Source organism: Carassius gibelio, chromosome A22, assembly GCF_023724105.1.
Source record: "Carassius gibelio isolate Cgi1373 ecotype wild population from Czech Republic chromosome A22, carGib1.2-hapl.c, whole genome shotgun sequence".
Classification (NCBI taxonomy): domain Eukaryota; kingdom Metazoa; phylum Chordata; class Actinopteri; order Cypriniformes; family Cyprinidae; genus Carassius; species Carassius gibelio.
In genome coordinates, this window is record NC_068392.1 from 5,585,640 (window position 1) to 5,604,697 (window position 19,058).

The 19,058-nt window shown below is 38.7% G+C and overlaps 1 protein-coding gene and 1 long non-coding RNA gene across 23 annotated transcripts in view; both read right to left on the bottom strand.

Annotated features, from left to right (window-relative positions):
* Positions 1–1,142: 1,142 nt before the first annotated feature.
* Positions 1,143–2,648, bottom strand: LOC127942968 (uncharacterized). Its single transcript, XR_008149509.1, has 3 exons — positions 2,558–2,648; positions 2,367–2,436; positions 1,143–1,713 (listed from the first exon to the last, which is right to left on the bottom strand). It is a non-coding gene; the product is annotated as an uncharacterized LOC127942968 (long non-coding RNA).
* Positions 2,649–14,574: 11,926 nt separating this feature from the next.
* Positions 14,575–19,058, bottom strand: part of LOC127942950 (protein shisa-5) — a 173,506-nt gene continuing 169,022 nt past the window's right edge. For 13 of the 22 annotated variants that reach the window (XM_052539008.1, XM_052538994.1, XM_052538992.1 and 10 more), the window contains one exon: positions 15,698–16,196. In XM_052539008.1, the coding sequence (XP_052394968.1) occupies positions 16,033–16,196 (164 nt within the window). In that variant the 3' untranslated portion in view covers positions 15,698–16,032. Of the gene's footprint in view, positions 14,886–15,697; positions 16,197–16,279; positions 16,475–19,058 lie in introns of those variants that run through there. The other 9 variants (XM_052538999.1, XM_052538995.1, XM_052538998.1 and 6 more) reach the window with 3 other exon arrangements.

Below are 19,058 nucleotides of genomic sequence, written 5' to 3' on the forward strand. Positions count from 1 at the left end.
CGCAGTATGCACTCTCATAATGGGAGCGACGCGGTCGCGACACGCACGCGGTGCGATGCGCCCGTTTTTCCAGGCGCGTCCACACCGCATCCATTTATCCTTTGCTGAAATTTCCGGGTCTTCATGGAGAGGGCACGTCATGGAGAGAGCACGTCATGGTTGCTTAGCAAAGGCAGACGCCTCAGGGGCGCTTCTGCCCGAGCCTGGCCCGAGCGCTTTGGAAAGAAGGAGAAAGCGGCGCGACTAGCGTTTTCCACGCGTTTTTAGGTGCGATATGTGAACGGCCCCTAAGAATTTTATTTGTGCAGATTCTCCAGTACAAGGTTGTTTGCAAAAGTTTAGTCGTAAAAGCTGATAACATTGCTTTTTAACAGTTAACATTTAAAGCTTTACAAACATGTTATGTGATCAGTTTGTCGTTTTTCCAGTTCATAATTCAGACTTGCAGCCTAATTATGACTGAATGAGAGAGGTAAATGTTTGAGTATATTTAAAATGCACTTATTTTCTAAGTATTCACTGCTCTTTTTCACACAGCAGGTGTTTTGTGTGTGTCCCATTTTTTTTTTTTTTTTCTGGACAACCTTCTGATGGATTTTACTTTAAATTGTGAGTTCCATTCAGGTTTCATGCCATTGGCACTTTTTTTTCGAAGGATTGTTTACAATTTCACAGCATAAGCTATAAAGCTTTTTCCCAGTAAATAATAAAATACAATGCACTGCAATTTTATTCTGTTTTATCCTTATACTTTGTGAAAATATGTTCTCAAAGATTTCTTAAGCTTTGTTTGGGATGTTAAACTACTTTAGGAGCTCTAAGGACTGCCATGGTGAAAACAATATTTGAAATCTTGTGAATTTTGCTAGAGTATGGGTCAGTGTTTTGATTGCAGAAGAGTTCGACAAAGGATTACTAACATAATAAAACAACTCCAGGTATATTTTTGATGAGGATATGACAATGCAAAATGGTTAAAATCTCTTAAAAATCTATGCTGAATGATAAAGACCCTTTATTAATAATTTACTTGGGGAAAAAACTAAAATATAAGTACATAAACCGATTAATCGATTAATCGTAAAAATAATCGACAGATTAATCGATTATCAAAATAATCGTTAGTTGCAGCCCTATCAGATACAACCTCTTACCATGATCTTTTATGTAATAATTTGGCAATAATAATAAAAAAGTGGGTCAGGTGCACAAACACCTCACAGCGACTGCAATATCTGCACAAAGGGTACTTCGATCAGCTGCTTGAAGATCTCATCTTTGGAGAAGACTGTTGATTTGATACTCTAAAAATGTAAGTATTACTACTCGAAAATTAACATTACCCCATAATGAATTGCATCTTTTGCCCACCCCAACATTTACCATGCAATAATAACGATAAATGCCAACCAATAATTATATAATTTTTTTTTCTTAAAATTACATTTTAGTAAAAGAAGCCAAATGTATTTTCTTTTGTGACACAGTGATCCTCCTGCCATCTGAACACAGCTGATACAGTTCTGCTGCTGCACTTCACAATCTCACTCTTCTCAATGGGGATGTCGTTGAGCAACAGGATGAGGAAGACCTTGATGACGGCTCTCTGAACCACACAACCTTGAAGCTAGAGCAGGGGAACACGTGCAGGACAATCTGACTGCTGTGTCTGCTCCAAACTTTCGTGTGCCTGCACCCCATGAGCACGACTACCTGAAAAACATTTACACAGAGTTTACAAGTACATGATTTATTACTTTTGTAGTGGGCTAAACCACTGAAGTGGTTCAAATATATAAATAAATTATACATTTATCCAAAGTGACTTACAGTGCATTCAGACTAACAGTTTTTACCTAACATGTGTTCCCTGGTATTCGAACCCACAACCTTGCACTGCTAACACAATGCTCTACCCCTTGAGCCACAGGAACACCAGTGTGTCCTTGAGCAAGGCTCTCTTCTCCAGGTTGATCAGGGGATTGTAGGCCCCTGTAATAAGAGCACTGTCAATCACTTCAGATAAAAGCTCCATCACATTTTTTGATGATGCTTTTGAAGCTTCTGAAAGTCAGCCTTCATTGTTTAAACATTAACCAGCTGAACAAACATTACCAAAATCACATGCTCAGTGTCTTGTGGTCTTTCTCTAGATGCCCTCACTGGCTCTGGGGTCACTGAGGATGAAGACACCACAGCAGCATCTGGTCCTGATGAGACGGTAAGAGCTGGAGTGATAAAGCGTCTCATTTGTGACTCTCGATCATTTCCAGGATGATGCTGTAGTCTTCTCCATCCTCAGTGCACACACCAGTCTACAGACATGTTCATGTCCTACAAAAATACACAATACAAAAAGTCATTACATTATTCTTTTGTTTCAGGTTTTCCCTCTTTTTCACCTTTCCTTGCAGGTCCTGCTCCACCACAAAAGATCTGCAGCAAATGCACAGAAATCAAGAATAAGTAAAGAGGTGTAATCGTTGTTTAAAATTACATTAAAATAAAATACAACTTAAGATTTAAAATGTTTCATTTATTTTTGTAGTGTACTTACACAAATCCTTTGATGGTAGCATTCCTTCATCAGTTACTCTACAGCAGATAAACACACGTGTGTCTCATCTGTAACATCCAGACAAGAGTCAGTCTCCTCTGTTATATATCTGTGATATACTGCATTTACATGTTGAACTAATAACTGATGCAACTCACTTTTTATCCAACACAAATGTTCCTTAAATTATCAATATTGCAAATGGACAAATAAAATAGATAACTTATGTTTAGTTACTTTATGTAGATTTGTTTGTTTACATGACTCACATTCATCTATAGCAGTGTAGAAAAATGTGAATTCTACACAATATCACACACAGATATCACTCAGACACCTGTTTCATGTCTGTTGGATGTGCTCATCTACAATACTTATCAAACAGTCAGATGATAAATAGACATTTTAGTACTAGTCTTCAAGAAGTATATATAGTTTATGTAAATCTACTATTGAGTCATGTACTTAATGGAGCTCCCCTGTTAGTTATGCATTAAAAAACATGTTTACAGCTAAATCACAAATATGCTATATTATGTAGGTCACAGACAGACTGAGCCTGTGATACCTGGGGATAGCGTCTTTTTACCTTTTGCTTATATGTTGATTACTTTACGCCTTAGTTTTAATAAATTATTAACTCCAAAAACAATACCACTGTATGAAAATGACTTATACACTTCAATTTAAATAATTATTTCGGAAAAAAATAAGATTCTCACAGTTGTCTCTCACAGCAAGCTGTCATATTCGTCTTCTTTCCAGTTTAACGGTGGTTGGCATCCAGCTTATTGGTGCATTACCGCCCTCTTCTGTTCCGGAGTGTGGGTCAGATAATACGTTTTCCTACTAAAACGTACACTCTCACATTGTCCCCTAACATTAATATCTACACACACATCATGAATCAAATCCTGCCTAAAACCCCTGTCTCCCTTAAAACGTAATCAATATTCTACTCTGTGCCGCCATATTGCCAATAACTTATCTTTTTGAGGTCTCGCGTGGTTCTGTGTGATTCGGACAAGTTACGCCTCCTACTTCAAGTTACGCCCCCGTCTTGCAGTCTGCAGACGTACATGCTTGACTTTGACAGCGAATAACTTTACATCTGAGGCGTTTAAAGACTCTGTTTGTCCATTATTTATTTCTAAAGATACACGTTAATATATAAAGGGCTCCATTACCTTCTAATGCCCCATAGAAACAGTTTTTGTAAAAAATAGGCTAACGATTGCTTCATAACCACTCGACTCTCTGTCGCATTACCGTACAGACAGGAGGAGAAGCTCGCAGGCAATTAACTTAATATGGTGTACTGGCGTTACATTTTAAAATACTATACAAAATAATTAATCAGAATACTTACTCCTGCTCACTCACGACAAAGAACTCCCCGCTCAAGCTCGCCGTCTCCGCAAGATTAACGATGGCAGTTTGCACGCACAGCCAGGGGCGGGTCTACGTGGTGGCCAGGGGGGGCACCGGCCCCCCCTGAAATTCGATTGGCCACCCCAGGTGCCCCCCCTATAAGATGTCTTGTGATTGGTGAAGTTCGCGATTCAAAGAAGTGCAGCGTCTTCAGAGAAACAACGCTCGTCGCGATATTGGACTTAATTAATTAATTATTGACCTGGGTCTTCAGTCTGTGATTAACTCACCTCGTGTCTGACAAGTCTTCGGGTTCAAATCGTTCCTTAATCACGTGACAGACCCATGCGCTATTTCTGACATTTCTGTCACTGTGTTTTTGTTACTCTTTCTTGAGGATCTGTGGTGTTATTATTTTATAAATAAATAAAACCTTTTTATAAATAAAATATTGATTAATTTGTCTTTTTGACTGTCTATCAGTAAATAAACACTAGGCTATATAATAATATAATAATCCAAGTATTTATAGCCTAGTTTAATTTTTAATCCATTTTTAATAATATATGTATAAGATGCTTGCTCAAAAAGGACATAATGACCTAAATTAAAAGCAAACAACATTTTGAATCCTAAACAAGTAACACTACAGTTCTATAGTCTAATCTGAAGGGTGAACTCAAAAGACATAAGTCATACAACACGGTCATTTTTGAAGATTAGAATCCACTGTAAAAAAAAAAAAAAACAATCAAAGTGATGTCGCCGTCATAGAGACGACTCGTTCTTCCCTAGTCACATTAAAGATTCGTCGTTCAAGAACGACACATCACAAGACACCAAACAAAGCAAAAGAGCTGGTAGGTAACCTTTATGTATGGTTTAAAATGTTTGTATGGTTTTCTCAGATCAGTGTTTTTACCCCGTCAGGCTCTGCTCGCGTTGGTCGTGGTTGATTTCAATCGAATGTTCAGTCAACGTTTAATAAAACACAATAAAAGTAAAATACGCTGGGGGGCTATCAAACAATAAACAGTCATCTTGATTTGCATATTTTGTATCAGTTTATTTTGTGACAGTGACCACATATAGCAAGATTGCACCAAATGACAATATGCACAGAATGTTCCATAATAATAATTGTCTGGTGACACATTACTTGTTAATGCATGAGAGTAAGTCAGTTAGAGAGTCAGTTAAATTGTCAGGCCTAACTTAACCATTTACACATGAAATGTTGTGGATGCATTCTGTGCATTTCATTTACAATTTGATTTTTTTTTTTTTTTTTTGAGAAAAACAGACACACATAAGTGTTTCTTTTGAAGGCAGGGAAGAGAGCAGTGGCAAGCCATGAAAAGAAGTAAAGATATAGGGAGTTTCTTTCAATGAAAAAAATAAATAAATAAATATATGGGATGACAAAAACTAAATTAATAAAAAATGTGCTTTATTACTGCATTTGTTTACAAGTAACTTATTCAAGTTAATAATAATAATAAAATCAATAGGATATACGTAATACACTATAGAATTTCGCTTTTTTTTTTGGCCACTGGCGGCCACCCCATTAGGAGGCAGTGCCCCAGCATGGCCCCCCCACTGAAAATGCTCTAGACACGCCCCTGCGCACAGCTACTAGAAGATTTACATCTGGCAGACAGGTTGCTGACGTCGTCAAGCTTCGTTTGAGTCTGCGTGTCAGAAACGGAAGTGCTAAAAAACGCTGGGCTTCATTTGTCTCAATTGAGTTCCAATGGGGTCGCTGTGTCCATTTCTTTTACTGTCTATGCTTTGAACTCCCGAACTGACTCAAATGACTCGCGAACCCGTTCCGAACTCTCAAAATGATTCAAATGATCCGCGAAGCCGCTCCGACCTGACTCAAATGATTCGCGAGCCCGCTTTGAACTGCCGAACAGACTCAAATGATTCGCGAACCCGCTTTGAACTCCCGAACTGATTCAAATTATTCGCGAACCCGCACCGAACTCTCAAAATGATTCAAATGATCCGCGAAGCCGCTCTGACTCAAATGATTCACGCTCCGACCTCCCAAACGGACTAAAATGATTCGCGAACCCGCTCCGAACTTCCGAACTGACTCATTCGCGATCACGCTCCGAACTCTGATTCAAATGATTCACGATTCCCAAACTGACTCAAATGATTCGCGATATCCCGCTCCAAGCGCCCGAACAGACTCAAATGATTCGAGAACCCGCTCCGAACTCCCAAACTGACTCAAATGATTCGCGATCCCCAAACTGACTCAAATGATTCGCGATCCCCAAACTGACTCAAATGATTCGCGGTCCCGCTCCGAACTCCCAAACTGACTCAAATGATTCGCGATCCCCAAACTAACTCAAATTATTCGCGAACCCGCTCCGAACTCCCGAAATGATTATAATGATTCAAGCTCCGAACGCCGTGTTCGCGAATCATATGGATTGACATTTTAACATAATCAGGTGAGCAGATCACTCTCTCACTATTTGATTGGTCTAGTCTTTATCCACTCATCATCCACCAATCAGAACACACGAGAACTCTTTGACCACAGCTGCTGTGCTTCAAAAGCTCTTGCAGCAGCTCAACCCTGGTTTTCTCTGAGGTGATCGGATCACATCAGATTGTGGTTAATCTTGCAGATCATGACTTCTACTCTTCCTCTCCCTGCAGTTTGGTAATATAAAGATTCCTTCTTTGAACTCCCACCTCTTCTGTGGGTTTTATTGTTCTGGTTCTGTATTGTTTACTGCTCATTTTCAATCTCCAAGGTGAACGTTACGAGATGGCTACACTGAGGGAAAGACTGAGAAGTTCAGTCAAGACAGTGCTCACTTTTCATAGTGAATCAGACACCTACGAGATCAAAGGTAGAAATTGAATCATACACACTCATGTGTTTTGTTACTAATAATTTGTTGGTTATTTAAATTCTGTACAAGACAAGACAAGACTGTTATTTAATTTTTTATTGTTTCTTTATTAGTTCACCAGTAGGGGGCCCCATATACATTCAAGTGCTACAAATTCACCAAACAAACCATAAAAGACAGTCCAAACCAGGCACGTGTTCACTTACAGTAGACATCAAATGGGATCTTTTTTTTTTTTTTTACATGTGTGCGTGTTTCTGTTTGTGCAAAATTGTCCCTGTCAAAATAGTTTTGTCTTGCTAACATCCATGACTTATGAGAGAACTACCATGTTGCTTAACTATTTATATATATATAGTATTGTTCAAAATAATAGCAGTACAATGTGACTAACCAGAATAATCAAGGTTTTTAGTATATTTTTTATTGCTACGTGGCAAACAAGTTACCAGTAGGTTCAGTAGATTGTTAGAAAACAAACAAGACCCAGCATTCATGATATGCACGCTCTTAAGGCTGTGCAATTGGGCAATTAGTTGAAAGGGGTGTGTTCAAAAAAATAGCAGTGTCTACCTTTGACTGTACAAACTCAAAACTATTTTGTACAAACATTTTTTTTTTCTGGGATTTAGCAATCCTGTGAATCACTAAACTAATATTTAGTTGTATGACCACAGTTTTTTAAAACTGCTTGACATCTGTGTGGCATGGAGTCAACCAACTTGTGGCACCTCTCAGCTGTTATTCCACTCCATGATTCTTTAACAACATTCCACAATTCATTCACATTTCTTGGTTTTGCTTCAGAAACAGCATTTTTGATATCACCCCACAAGTTCTCAATTGGATTAAGGTCTGGAGATTGGGCTGGCCACTCCATAACATTAATTTTGTTGGTTTGGAACCAAGACTTTGCCCGTTTACTAGTGTGTTTTGGGTCATTGTCTTGTTGAAACAACCATTTCAAGGGCATGTCCTCTTCAGCATAGGGCAACATGACCTCTTCAAGTATTTTAACATATGCAAACTGATCCATGATCCCTGGTATGCGATAAATAGGCCCAACACCATAGTAGGAGAAACATGCCCATATCATGATGCTTGCACCTCCATGCTTCACTGTCTTCACTGTGTACTGTGGCTTGAATTCAGAGTTTGGGGGTCGTCTCACAAACTGCCTGTGGCCCTTGGACCCAAAAAGAACAATTTTACTCTCATCAGTCCACAAAATGTTCCTCCATTTCTCTTTAGGCCAGTTGATGTGTTCTTTGGCAAATTGTAACCTCTTCTGCACATGCCTTTTTTTTAACAGAGGGACTTTGCGGGGGATTCTTGAAAATAGATTAGCTTCACACAGACGTCTTCTAACTGTCACAGTACTTACAGGTAACTCCAGACTGTCTTTGATCATCCTGGAGGTGATCATTGGCTGAGCCTTTGCCATTCTGGTTATTCTTCTATCCATTTTGATGGTTGTCTTCCGTTTTCTTCCACGTCTCTCTGGTTTTGCTCTCCATTTTAAGGCATTGGAGATCATTTTAGCTGAACAGCCTATCATTTTTTGCACCTCTTTATAGGTTTTCCCCTCTCTAATCAACTTTTTAATCAAAGTACGCTGTTCTTCTGAACAATGTCTTGAACGACCCATTTTCCTCAGCTTTCAAATGCATGTTCAACAAGTGTTGGCTTCATCCTTAAATAGGGGCCACCTGATTCACACCTGTTTCTTCACAAAATTGATGACCTCAGTGATTGAATGCCACACTGCTGTTTTTTTGAACACACCCCTTTCAACTAATTCAACTAATTGCCCAATTGCACAGCCTTAAGAGCGTGCATATCATGAATGCTGGGTCTCTTTTGTTTTCTGAGAATCTACTGAACCTACTGGTAACTTGTTTGCCATGTAGCAATAAAAAAAATACGAAAAACCTTGATTATTCTGGTTAGTCACATTGTACTGCTATTATTTTGAACAATACTGTATATATATATATATATATATATATATATATATATATATATATATATATATATATATATATATATGTGTGTGTGTGTGTGTGTGTGTGTGTGTGTGTGTGTGTCATTTTTGAAGATTCCAACCATTTAGGTTTGGAATAAGGGTGAAGTCAGCTAAACTGTGCCAAATTAGATTGAAGTGGCATATCTCTTAACATTTTTATAGTCAACCACAATAACTAATTTTCCATTTTTGCTTCAACACTTGTTGACATGTAACTATAATTTGATTGGTCTGAGTTTCTTAAGGCAACAGGGCAGAGTTACATAAAGCTTGTCAGAGAAATTGTAAAGTAAGTGAGCCTGACATTTCATTAATCACCAATAAGGGTACTAAACCAATCTTACATATGCTTACCAACAAAGCAAAGGTTTATGAACAATGTTTTGACATGCTCTTTCAAATAAAACAGTTTAATATGAATGTAGTATATATAAAATGTCATTTAGGTAGAAATGGCTGGTTATGTTAAAATGTCCCACAAATTTCAGTTAAAATGGGCTGCATGTACAGAAATTGAGGGTAAAAATAGGTTTTATAGGCCGAGATATGTATGCATATAAAATCTAGTCTTAAAAAAATCCAAACACAGGATTGATTTTGGGATTTTCTTTTGTTGTCAGTTATAATCATCAAAATGAAAAGAAATAAAAATTTGAAATGTATCAGTATGCATATACAGTCTAGTCTTAAAAAAATACAAACATAAACTATCAGTCAAAAGTTTTTGAACAGTGAGATTTTACATTTTTTAAATGTTGAAATATTTTTGTTATTTAAAATAACTGTTTTCTATTTTATATATTTTAAAATGTCATTTATTCCTATGACCAAATCTTACAAAAGTTATGTTTGACATTCATTAGACATACATTTTTTTTTTTTGCCAATTAAACTCTTTGAGGCTGTTATGTTTTGAGCCCAGACTAACTTAAATGGTCATAAATATGTGTCCTTCACGTTGCACAAGGCTTAATTTCTTTTTTTTTTTAATTATTATTAACCATATAAATTAATTAAACAATTTAACTATGTGACATTATAATATAAAACCAATATTAAAAACATCCCTGTTATTGCACAATGCTACCTTTTTGTGTGTTTTATAATAATTGTACAACTTTTAATTTATGCAATAATATAAATCCATTAAACGATAACACCATTTGATCTAAAGGTATCAAACCAGCTGTAAAATATTCAGAATATTATTCCCTATAATGTACAATACCCTATAATTCACAATATTTTTCTAATATGCCTTTATTGTTTTTATATACAATATTGAATCCATATTTTTCATGTTAATTAAACCATATCCACTTTAATTAGATTCTGACTCCATTTGAGATAAATGTATCAAACCAACTGTAAAATATTCTGAATATTATTATAAACGTTTTGATCATAAATTACTGACTGTACAATACTGGACAATGATGTAATCTGCAGAATTTACACTTCAGTTGTGATACTACAGTGTGCAGTGTGCATACATTGAGTACAGGTGTTTTTATATCACTTTATTACTGAAAGACACCGACTTCAGGACTTCAGAAAAAATAGATGGCATTTTAATTCAACCTTGTATGTAATGTCTGATAAAGCAGGATTTTGTGTGTGTGTGTGTGGAGCTGTTCCCGGCGAAACCTTGATCTGTACCACTCACACAGCGACTCCTGCTGGCAGACAATGAGTTTGCATCGGTTTTTATACATTGCCGCCTGAGACTGTACTATGGTATAAATTCAACTGTATAACAGTTTCAGTGCAGTTTATGTTATTATGATAGAATTAAATAAAAATACATATGCATAATACATATCTGTACATAGTAAATGCATGCAAGCATGTTCTAGTACTCCCCAAAATAGTATAATATTGTGTAATAATATAATTATAAGCCTGAATATATATTGTCTAGTACATAAATGTAAATCTGAATATATAGTTACAAGTCTGAATGTATAAATGCATATTTGAATAGGACCTGTTATGCCACGTTTCCATCGAAATTACCCGGAATATTTGTACCAGGAACTTTTTTTCCCCCAGACCTGTTGCTTTCTGCGTTTCCACCATGGTGTAAAGTACCAGGAAGATTAGGCAAATAGACTGGTGAAGTAGGTCTGTGCACGTTTCTCAATACAAAGTACGCTGATTTTGGACGTGCATCCTCGGTAGTGCGGACTTTGTGCATTCGTAGGAAAGATTTAGGTTTAAATTGTGTGTGTCTTACCCTGGTGAATATGTGCTGAAAGTGGCACTTGGTTTCGCGTCTGCCCAGTTTCGATCTGATAAATAGTGAGGCGTGGCCAAAGCCAGTGAAATTACTTAATTAGCAGTTTTGAAAGCACTTGTCAGCAGAAACAGTCGAGCAACAGAGAAGGACAGCAGCTTGTGAGTGTTTTGTCTCGTTTTCTCATTAGACTACTGTGTGATTGTCATTGCTAGGAAAGTTTTTGGTCTAAATTGTGTGTGTCTTACCCTGGTAAATATGTGCTGAAAGTGGCGATTGGTTTTGCGTTTGCCTATCGTGGGACTGCCCAGTTTCGATCTGCTAAATAGTGAGGCGTGGCCAGCTGACTTCAATCACAGGTAATCAGGCAAATACAAAAGCGGTAGGTTTCACCGCGGCAGCCCTCGTGTGAAGACAATCGACTCTACCTGCGCGACTCCACCGAGCAAGGACAACGACAGGGCAATTGAGTATTGCTTTCCCCCCCTTTCTTTACTTTTTGTATAGCTTGTTCTCAAATATTTCTTACACTTGTAGTCACTGTGTGATTCAGATCTCTACTTTCACTACTAACACTCGAAGAGCACGCTACGTACATTGCAGGACGGCCTGTCTGACAAACCTACGGCTTGTCCCTCTGACCTCTACTACTACGCTCTCTATTCCAGTTGGTCTCTGGAACTGCCAGTCTGCAGATAACAAAGCAGACTTCATTTCTTCTATTGCTACTCATTCCGGTCTCAACCTCATGGCACTGACTGAGACTTGGATCAAACCTGAAGATACTGCCACCCCTCCAGCCCTCTCCACTAATTTCACTTGTTCCCTAACTCCTCGTACCACTGGGAGGGGTGGAGGTACGGGTCTCCTTATATCCAAAGAATGGAAATTTGATCTTCAGCCATCACCTACAGGTAATGGTTCATTTGAATCACATGCCATTACTGTAACCCACCCTGTTAAAATCCACTTTGTGGTCATTTATCGTCCCCCAGGTCAATTGGGAAACTTCTTGGAGGAGTTGGATATGCTGTCAAACTTTCCTGAAGATGGTACTCCTCTGGTACTGCTTGGTGACTTCAACATCCACCTAGATAAACCCCAGGCTGCTGACTTCAACACTCTGCTCGCCTAATTTGATCTCAAGCTAGTGTCTACTACAGCGACTCACAAATCAGGCAACCAGCTGGACCTCATCTACACACGCTTTTGCTCTGTGGACAACTCTTCAGTTGCTCCACTGCACACCTCAGACGACTTCCTCATTACTGCTAACCTAGCACTTACTCCTGAAGCGGCACACACTCCAACGCAGGTCACCTTTCGACGGAACCTACGCTCACTCTCTCCATCTCGCCTATCTGCTGTGGTTTAATCCTCGCTTACTGCACTCTCAGTTTTCAGCTCTGGATACGAACAGCGATACGGACACTCTTTGCTCCAGTTTAACATCTTGCTTGGACAACTTTTGCCCACTGACGTCTCGGCCAGCATGCACCGCCCCATCTGCCCCCTGGCTGTCCGAGGTTCTCCGTGAACATCGCTATAAACTCAGGGCTGCAGAGAGGAAAATGGCAGAAATCAAGAAACTCTGAAAATGTCTTCACTGCTAAAACATCCTACTACCACAACAAAATTAACAGCTGTCGTGACGCTCGGACACTCTTCAAGACTTTCTCTTCTCTTCTTAATCCACCGCCACCACCTCCTCCATCAACTCTTAAAGCGGATGACTTTGCAGTTTACTTCACAAATAAGACAAGATCTATCAGTGACTGAGGACAACTTCACAATGACCGATGCTCTCTTTCTCCTCCTCCTCCCCTACTGTCAGAGATGGACGTTTCCAAACTTCTCCTGTCCAATCATCCTACTACTTGTCCACTTGATCCGATCCCCACTCACCTCCTTCAAGCGATCTCTTCTTCAGTCATACCTTCACTTACTATTGTAATGCTCTCCTGGCTCTTCCTGCATGTACTGTCAAGCCTCTGCAATTGATCCAGAATGCAGCAGCGAGGGTTGTCTTCAATGAGCCAAAAAAAGCTCACGTTAATCCTCTCCTCATCATGTTACACTGGCTACCAGTAGCTGCTCGCATCAAATTCAAGGTACTGGTGCTTGCCTACAAGACGACCACTGGCACGGTACCAACATACCTTAACTCACTGGTTAAATCTTATGTGCCCTCCAGAAGTTTGCGCTCTGCAAGTGAACGACGCCTTGTGGTGCCATCCCAAAGAAGTTCAAAATCACTCTCATGGACCTTTTCCTGGACTGTGCCCAGCTGGTGGAATGACCTCCCAATCTTTTTTTCAATTAGTCTTAACTCATTTTCAAGAAAGATCTAAAGATTCAACTTTTTGTGAAAAATGGGATATCAAACACCTCTGCCTCCTTTCGTTTTCATTTAAAGGGTAACTAAACCCCTTGTCAGAGCCTGACCCCACCCACTGGCAACATTTGAAAAATGCTGAAAAGTGGGCAGAGCACAGCGGAGATAGATGGGATAAACCGAGGGCGGGGCTGAGCGGGTGGGGTGTGAACCTGAGACACGCAGTGACGGATTGATTGACAGCTGCTGTCAGAGTAGCTAAAATGGAGAGCGACTGTAGTGACGCAAGTAGCTTTGCAACAGAGCGTGCATTTGAAGTAGAGGACTTTTCTCCGCCACCTTCACCTGAAGTGGAGGATGTCGAGGTATCTGTGGCATGAGCCATATCAATTCGAGCCACTGGCTCAAACTGCGGTCTTAACTCCTGCACTTTTCAGTGCAAGCTGTGTGGAGAAGCCCATTACCACCTTCATTGCGTTGGAGAAGCAATCCCGCGTAAAATGAAGTTTGCACACTATAGCTCTAGGCGGGAACTCGCGGTCTTCCAGGCCAAGTGCATGCAACCACTGGTGCCTAATTTTAAAGTCTGCTGGAAAACTATTCAGTCCAGCAGTGCTGTTGCAACCAGCAACACTACACATACGTACCATCCTGACCATTGTACTAAACACGGATAAATCTAAGCCAACTTGAAGCTATCCTAACTGATGCAATACTATGCTACTAACTATGCTTCTAACAATACTAACATTACACTAACAACTATGCTAATTAACTATATAAGCTACACAAAATCTAAATAAGTATATAAATGCTATGCTAAATAGATGCTATAATAGTTTATCCTGGTCGCTTTCAATACTCGCAATTCCAACTCCGCAACATCCAATAGGAAAAATCAACTGCAGTAGCCACAGTTCAACCTGAAGAGGGCAGCACTCAGACGTTTTTTCATCAGATATTGTAGAATTAAAACACTTTATAGTCAAATGTCAAAAAAGTTACTCGAATCAATGAACCACACTAATAAAGCCCCATTCTTACAGATCATTAACTAAAAAAAAGTTGGTTTAGGGTTTAGTTACCCTTTAAACATAAGAACAGCTGCAGAAATGTACTTAGTTCAGGGAAATGTGTATATACAGTCATTACAATGAAACTAAATATGATATAAATTTGCCTTTTTATTTTCATTTTAACATATAGATAAATTGAATACAGACCAAAGATAACCTGTTAGATTTACCCAAAATGAATTATATTTTATGTTTAACCATTAAAAAGAGACATCAGAGCCAGCGGCACACATCAGAAGGTCTAGCCGAGGTGAGGCTGCTTTCGGCGGATACATGAGGACTGAGCTCCCGCTGATCACGTGGAGCTCACGTCTCAGAGATCGGCGAAACACATTTTTAAATAGGCGCCGTCTTTATAAATAAACCACAGATTTGAGTTTTAAACGACTACATTCTCACCTTACATACTTTAAAAATTATATTTCATGACACAATAACAGTAATATTTTGAAAATGATCCCAATAAATGGTCGTTGAACCCAGCCAATGCTGCGTGAACTCAACCAATCAGGATGTTTAGCGCCCAAGTCCCGCCCCCGAAAGTTCCAGAACTTTGAAAAAGTACCACCTCGCCAGCAGGGACATTGTTTTAACCGGAACTTTTAGTTCCTGGTTCCTGTGGTGGAAACACACCGAGTACCAGGCCAAAGTCCCTAGTTCCTGGGTAAAAGAGACTAAATTTTTCTTTTTTCCATCTTTCACACATAGAAAACATATAAAACACCAATCTAACATATTCACAAATGTATAGCCATTTAAACAAATAGACTGCATCTCAAAAAAGCGATATCACCTGAAACAGTAAAATACAATCTGAAAAGGCACTGCAAATGTTGGGACGGGGGTTTCTTAATGCTTTAATAAAGGTTAAAAAAGTAATGTTTTTCCTAACTTAACAGCCATTCTGTGCTTGAAAACGAGTGTGTGGGTTTAAACTTGTTGGTGCAGAATGTCAGTGGGACTCATGACATAATTGTGAAAGTTTTGTGACACTCATTGTTATTCAAAACGCGGTTGCATTTATACCCTCAAAAGGAAAAAAAATAGTTGACACTTCCTTTATATATAATCACACTTCCTGCCATTTGAAATTCAGAAAAAAAAACCTTTATGCAAACTCAACAGAATTACATGAGCTGTAACTAAAGAATATTAACTAACAAAAATAATTAAAATAAAATAAAGATGGCAAGTTATATTTTACATTTTTGTATATTTAATTTTATATTGTATATCAGTGTATACCAGAATTATTAATACCGAAGGCAGAAAACACTAATATAAATCTTAAACTGCATTTTCTTTTAATGTGTGAAACTATTTTCACTCATTGCTTGTACATTTTCATGTAAAACTTTCTATAGTAATCATTTATTTATTTTTTAATAAAATGAAAGAAATTGAAATAAAACTAAATAACTAAAATTAAAAAACTAATAACCCTGACCATAGCACATAGTCTTGTATAATGCACATTTTTACTGCCTTGCGAAACTGCGTCAAACTCCACAATCCAGCAGTGACTGATTTGACCGATGGTTGCAGTTTAGTAACCGGTTTTTGGTGGCTGCATGTAGTCGGGGTTGTAAGCCGGCTGATTCAATGTCTCTGAAAGGATAGGAGCAGCACCCGGCTGGTCAGGTGACTTCATGGGGTACATGGCCTGGCCTCCATTATATGCACCCTGAATAGTGGGATATCCAGGACTCGCTGGAAACAGTAAAAGACACTAGTTACTTTCACAGAAAAGACTACTACATGGTCTCAGTCTATCCAGCACTAGGTGTTCTTACTGGCCACGTCATATGAGGGTGGGGGTTCTGGTGCATATGACTGTCCCTGATATGGTGCTGTCTGCATAGGCTGACCCCAGTAACCTGCTTGAGTCGGCACTGGTTGGTATTGTGGGTACTGGCCTCCCAGCATTACAGGCTGCTGCTGAATGGATTGTGTATTCATGACTGTAGTTACATGTGTTTCATCCACAGCTGTTAAAAAAAAAGACAGAAGTCAATTAATAATTCAATAATTAGCATCCTGAATCATCTATGAACCCCATTAATGGAACGGTTCACCCAAAAATAAACATCTGCAGAACATTTACTCGTCATGAAGAATGTAGATGAGTTTGTTTCTTTATCAGAACAGATTTGGAGAAATGTAGCATTACATCACCAGTGTGGAAGTCATGGCCTAATGGTTAGAGAGTCGGACTCTCAGTCGAAGGGTTGTGAGTTCGAGTCTTGGGCCGGCAGGAATTGTAGGTGGGGGTAGTGCATGTACAGTGCTCTCTCCACTTTCAATACCACGACTTAGGTGCCCTTGAGCAAGGCATCGAACCCCCAAACTGCTCCCAGTGGCTGCCCACTGCTCCGGGTGCGTGTTCACAGTGTGTGTGTGTGTGTGTGTGTTCACTGCTCTGTGTGTGTGCACTTCGGATGGGTTAAATGCAGAGCTCAAATTCTGAGTATGGGTCACCATACTTGGCTGAATGTCACGTCACGTAAGCTTTGTTTTTCTTGTTTTTTTAAATCCTAAAACATCACAATAATCCAAAAGCAGTCCACAGCACTCCAGTCCATCAATTAATGTTTTGTGAAGACAAAAGCCACACGTTTCCAAGAAAAAAAATCTATCAAAGACATTCTTTACTTTAAACCATCGCTTCTGGACAAAATTAACCATAACAGCACTTTCTCCTGTAAAAAAAAAGTCTCACATCAAACTCCACCAACATATTGGTTAAGGACTAGAATGATTGGTCTGTGGATATTTCTCTCGCGATTCAGACAAGAGGTTTATTTCGTTACACTTTCATTATAAGTGTATTCTTAAGGAATTATAATGAATACATAATGCATTATAAAAAGCTCATGTTCATCTCATGAATATTAATAAGAACAGTTTTAATATACTATAATATTAACTTAGTTGTGGTTCTAGCTTTTAAGAGTATAATGATTTGTAACACAATGAAACATGTTGCATCCACATTTATGATGGATTATAATGTATAAAGTCTCATATCTTGCCATTTTTCTGATACTACTTTACTTAAAGCGATCCAAGACCACTTATAAGTGGTAGTTTTATAATAAATTTAATAATAGTAAAAAAGAAATTCTCTCAAACAGCCATAAGATCAGATATCAGATCAGATGAATGTTTGACATGTGCTTTGTACTATTTTATAATGCATTATGCATTCATTATAATGCTTTTTTTTTTACTGGAGATAGAAATATTATGGATAGAGGACTTGCATTTTGGCCAAAAGTGACAATTTAAGGTTATAAAGCATCTTATTGATTGATTTGTTTCTTATTAACACTTTTAGCCTCACTAGTTAATGGACTGGAGTCGTGTAAACTACAGGTGCATCTCAATACATTAGAATGACATGGAAAAGTTAACTTCTTTCTGTAATTCAATTCAAATTGTGAAATTCATGTAGGCTACTAAATAAATTCAGTGCAAACAGACTGAAGTAGTTTTAGTCTTTGGTTCTTTTAATTGTGACGATTTTGGCTCACATTTAACAAAAACCCACCAGTTGACTATCTCAACAAGTTAGGCCAATAAGAAAAAAAAAACCATTTTTAGTGAATTGTTGGCCTTCTTGAAAGTATGTTCATTTACTGTACATGTACTCAATACTTGGTAGCGGCTCCTTTTGCTTTAATTTCTGCCTCAATTCAGCATGGCATGGAGGTGATCAGTTTGTGGCACTGCTGAGGTGGTATTGAAGCCCAGGTTTCTTTGACAGTGGCCTTCAGCTCATCTGCACTTTTTTGGTCTCTTGTTTCTCATTTTCCTCTTGACAATAGCCCATAGATTCTCTCTGGGGTTCAGGTCTGGTGAGTTTGCTGGCCAGTCAAGCACACCAACACCATGGTCATTTTACCTTGGACTTTGGACTAATGGGCAACAGACCAGTTCTTCTTCTCCTTAGTCCAGGTAAGACATCTCTGATGTTGTCTGTGGTTCATCAAATTCCTCGACACATCTGTGTGTGGCGGCTCTTGATGCCTTGACCCCAGTCTCAGTCCATTCCTTGTGAAGTTCACTCAAATTCTTGAATCGACTTTGCTTCACAATCCTCATTAGGCTGCGGTTCTCTCGGTTGGTTGTGCATCTTTTTCTTCCACAATTTTTACTTCCACTCAACTTTCTGCTAACATGCTTGGATACAGCACTCTGTGAACAGCCAGCTTCTTTGGCAATGCATGTTTATGGCTTACCCTCCTTGTGAAGGTTGTCAATGATTGTCTTCTGGACAACTGTCAGATCAGCAGTCTTCCCCAAGATTGTGTAGCCTAGTGAGTCAAATTGAGAGACCATTTTGAAGCCTCAGGAAACCTTTGCAGGTGTTTTGAGTTGATTAGCTGATTCACATTTCACCCTATTCTAATTGGTCGAGGTTGAAATTGTGGGTTTTTGTTAAATGTGGGTAAATGCCACAATTAAAATAACCAAAAACTTAAAGTACTTCAGTCTGTGTGCATTGAACTTTATTTACACAAGTTTCATAATTTGAGTTGAATAACTGAAATAAATGAACTTTTCCACAAC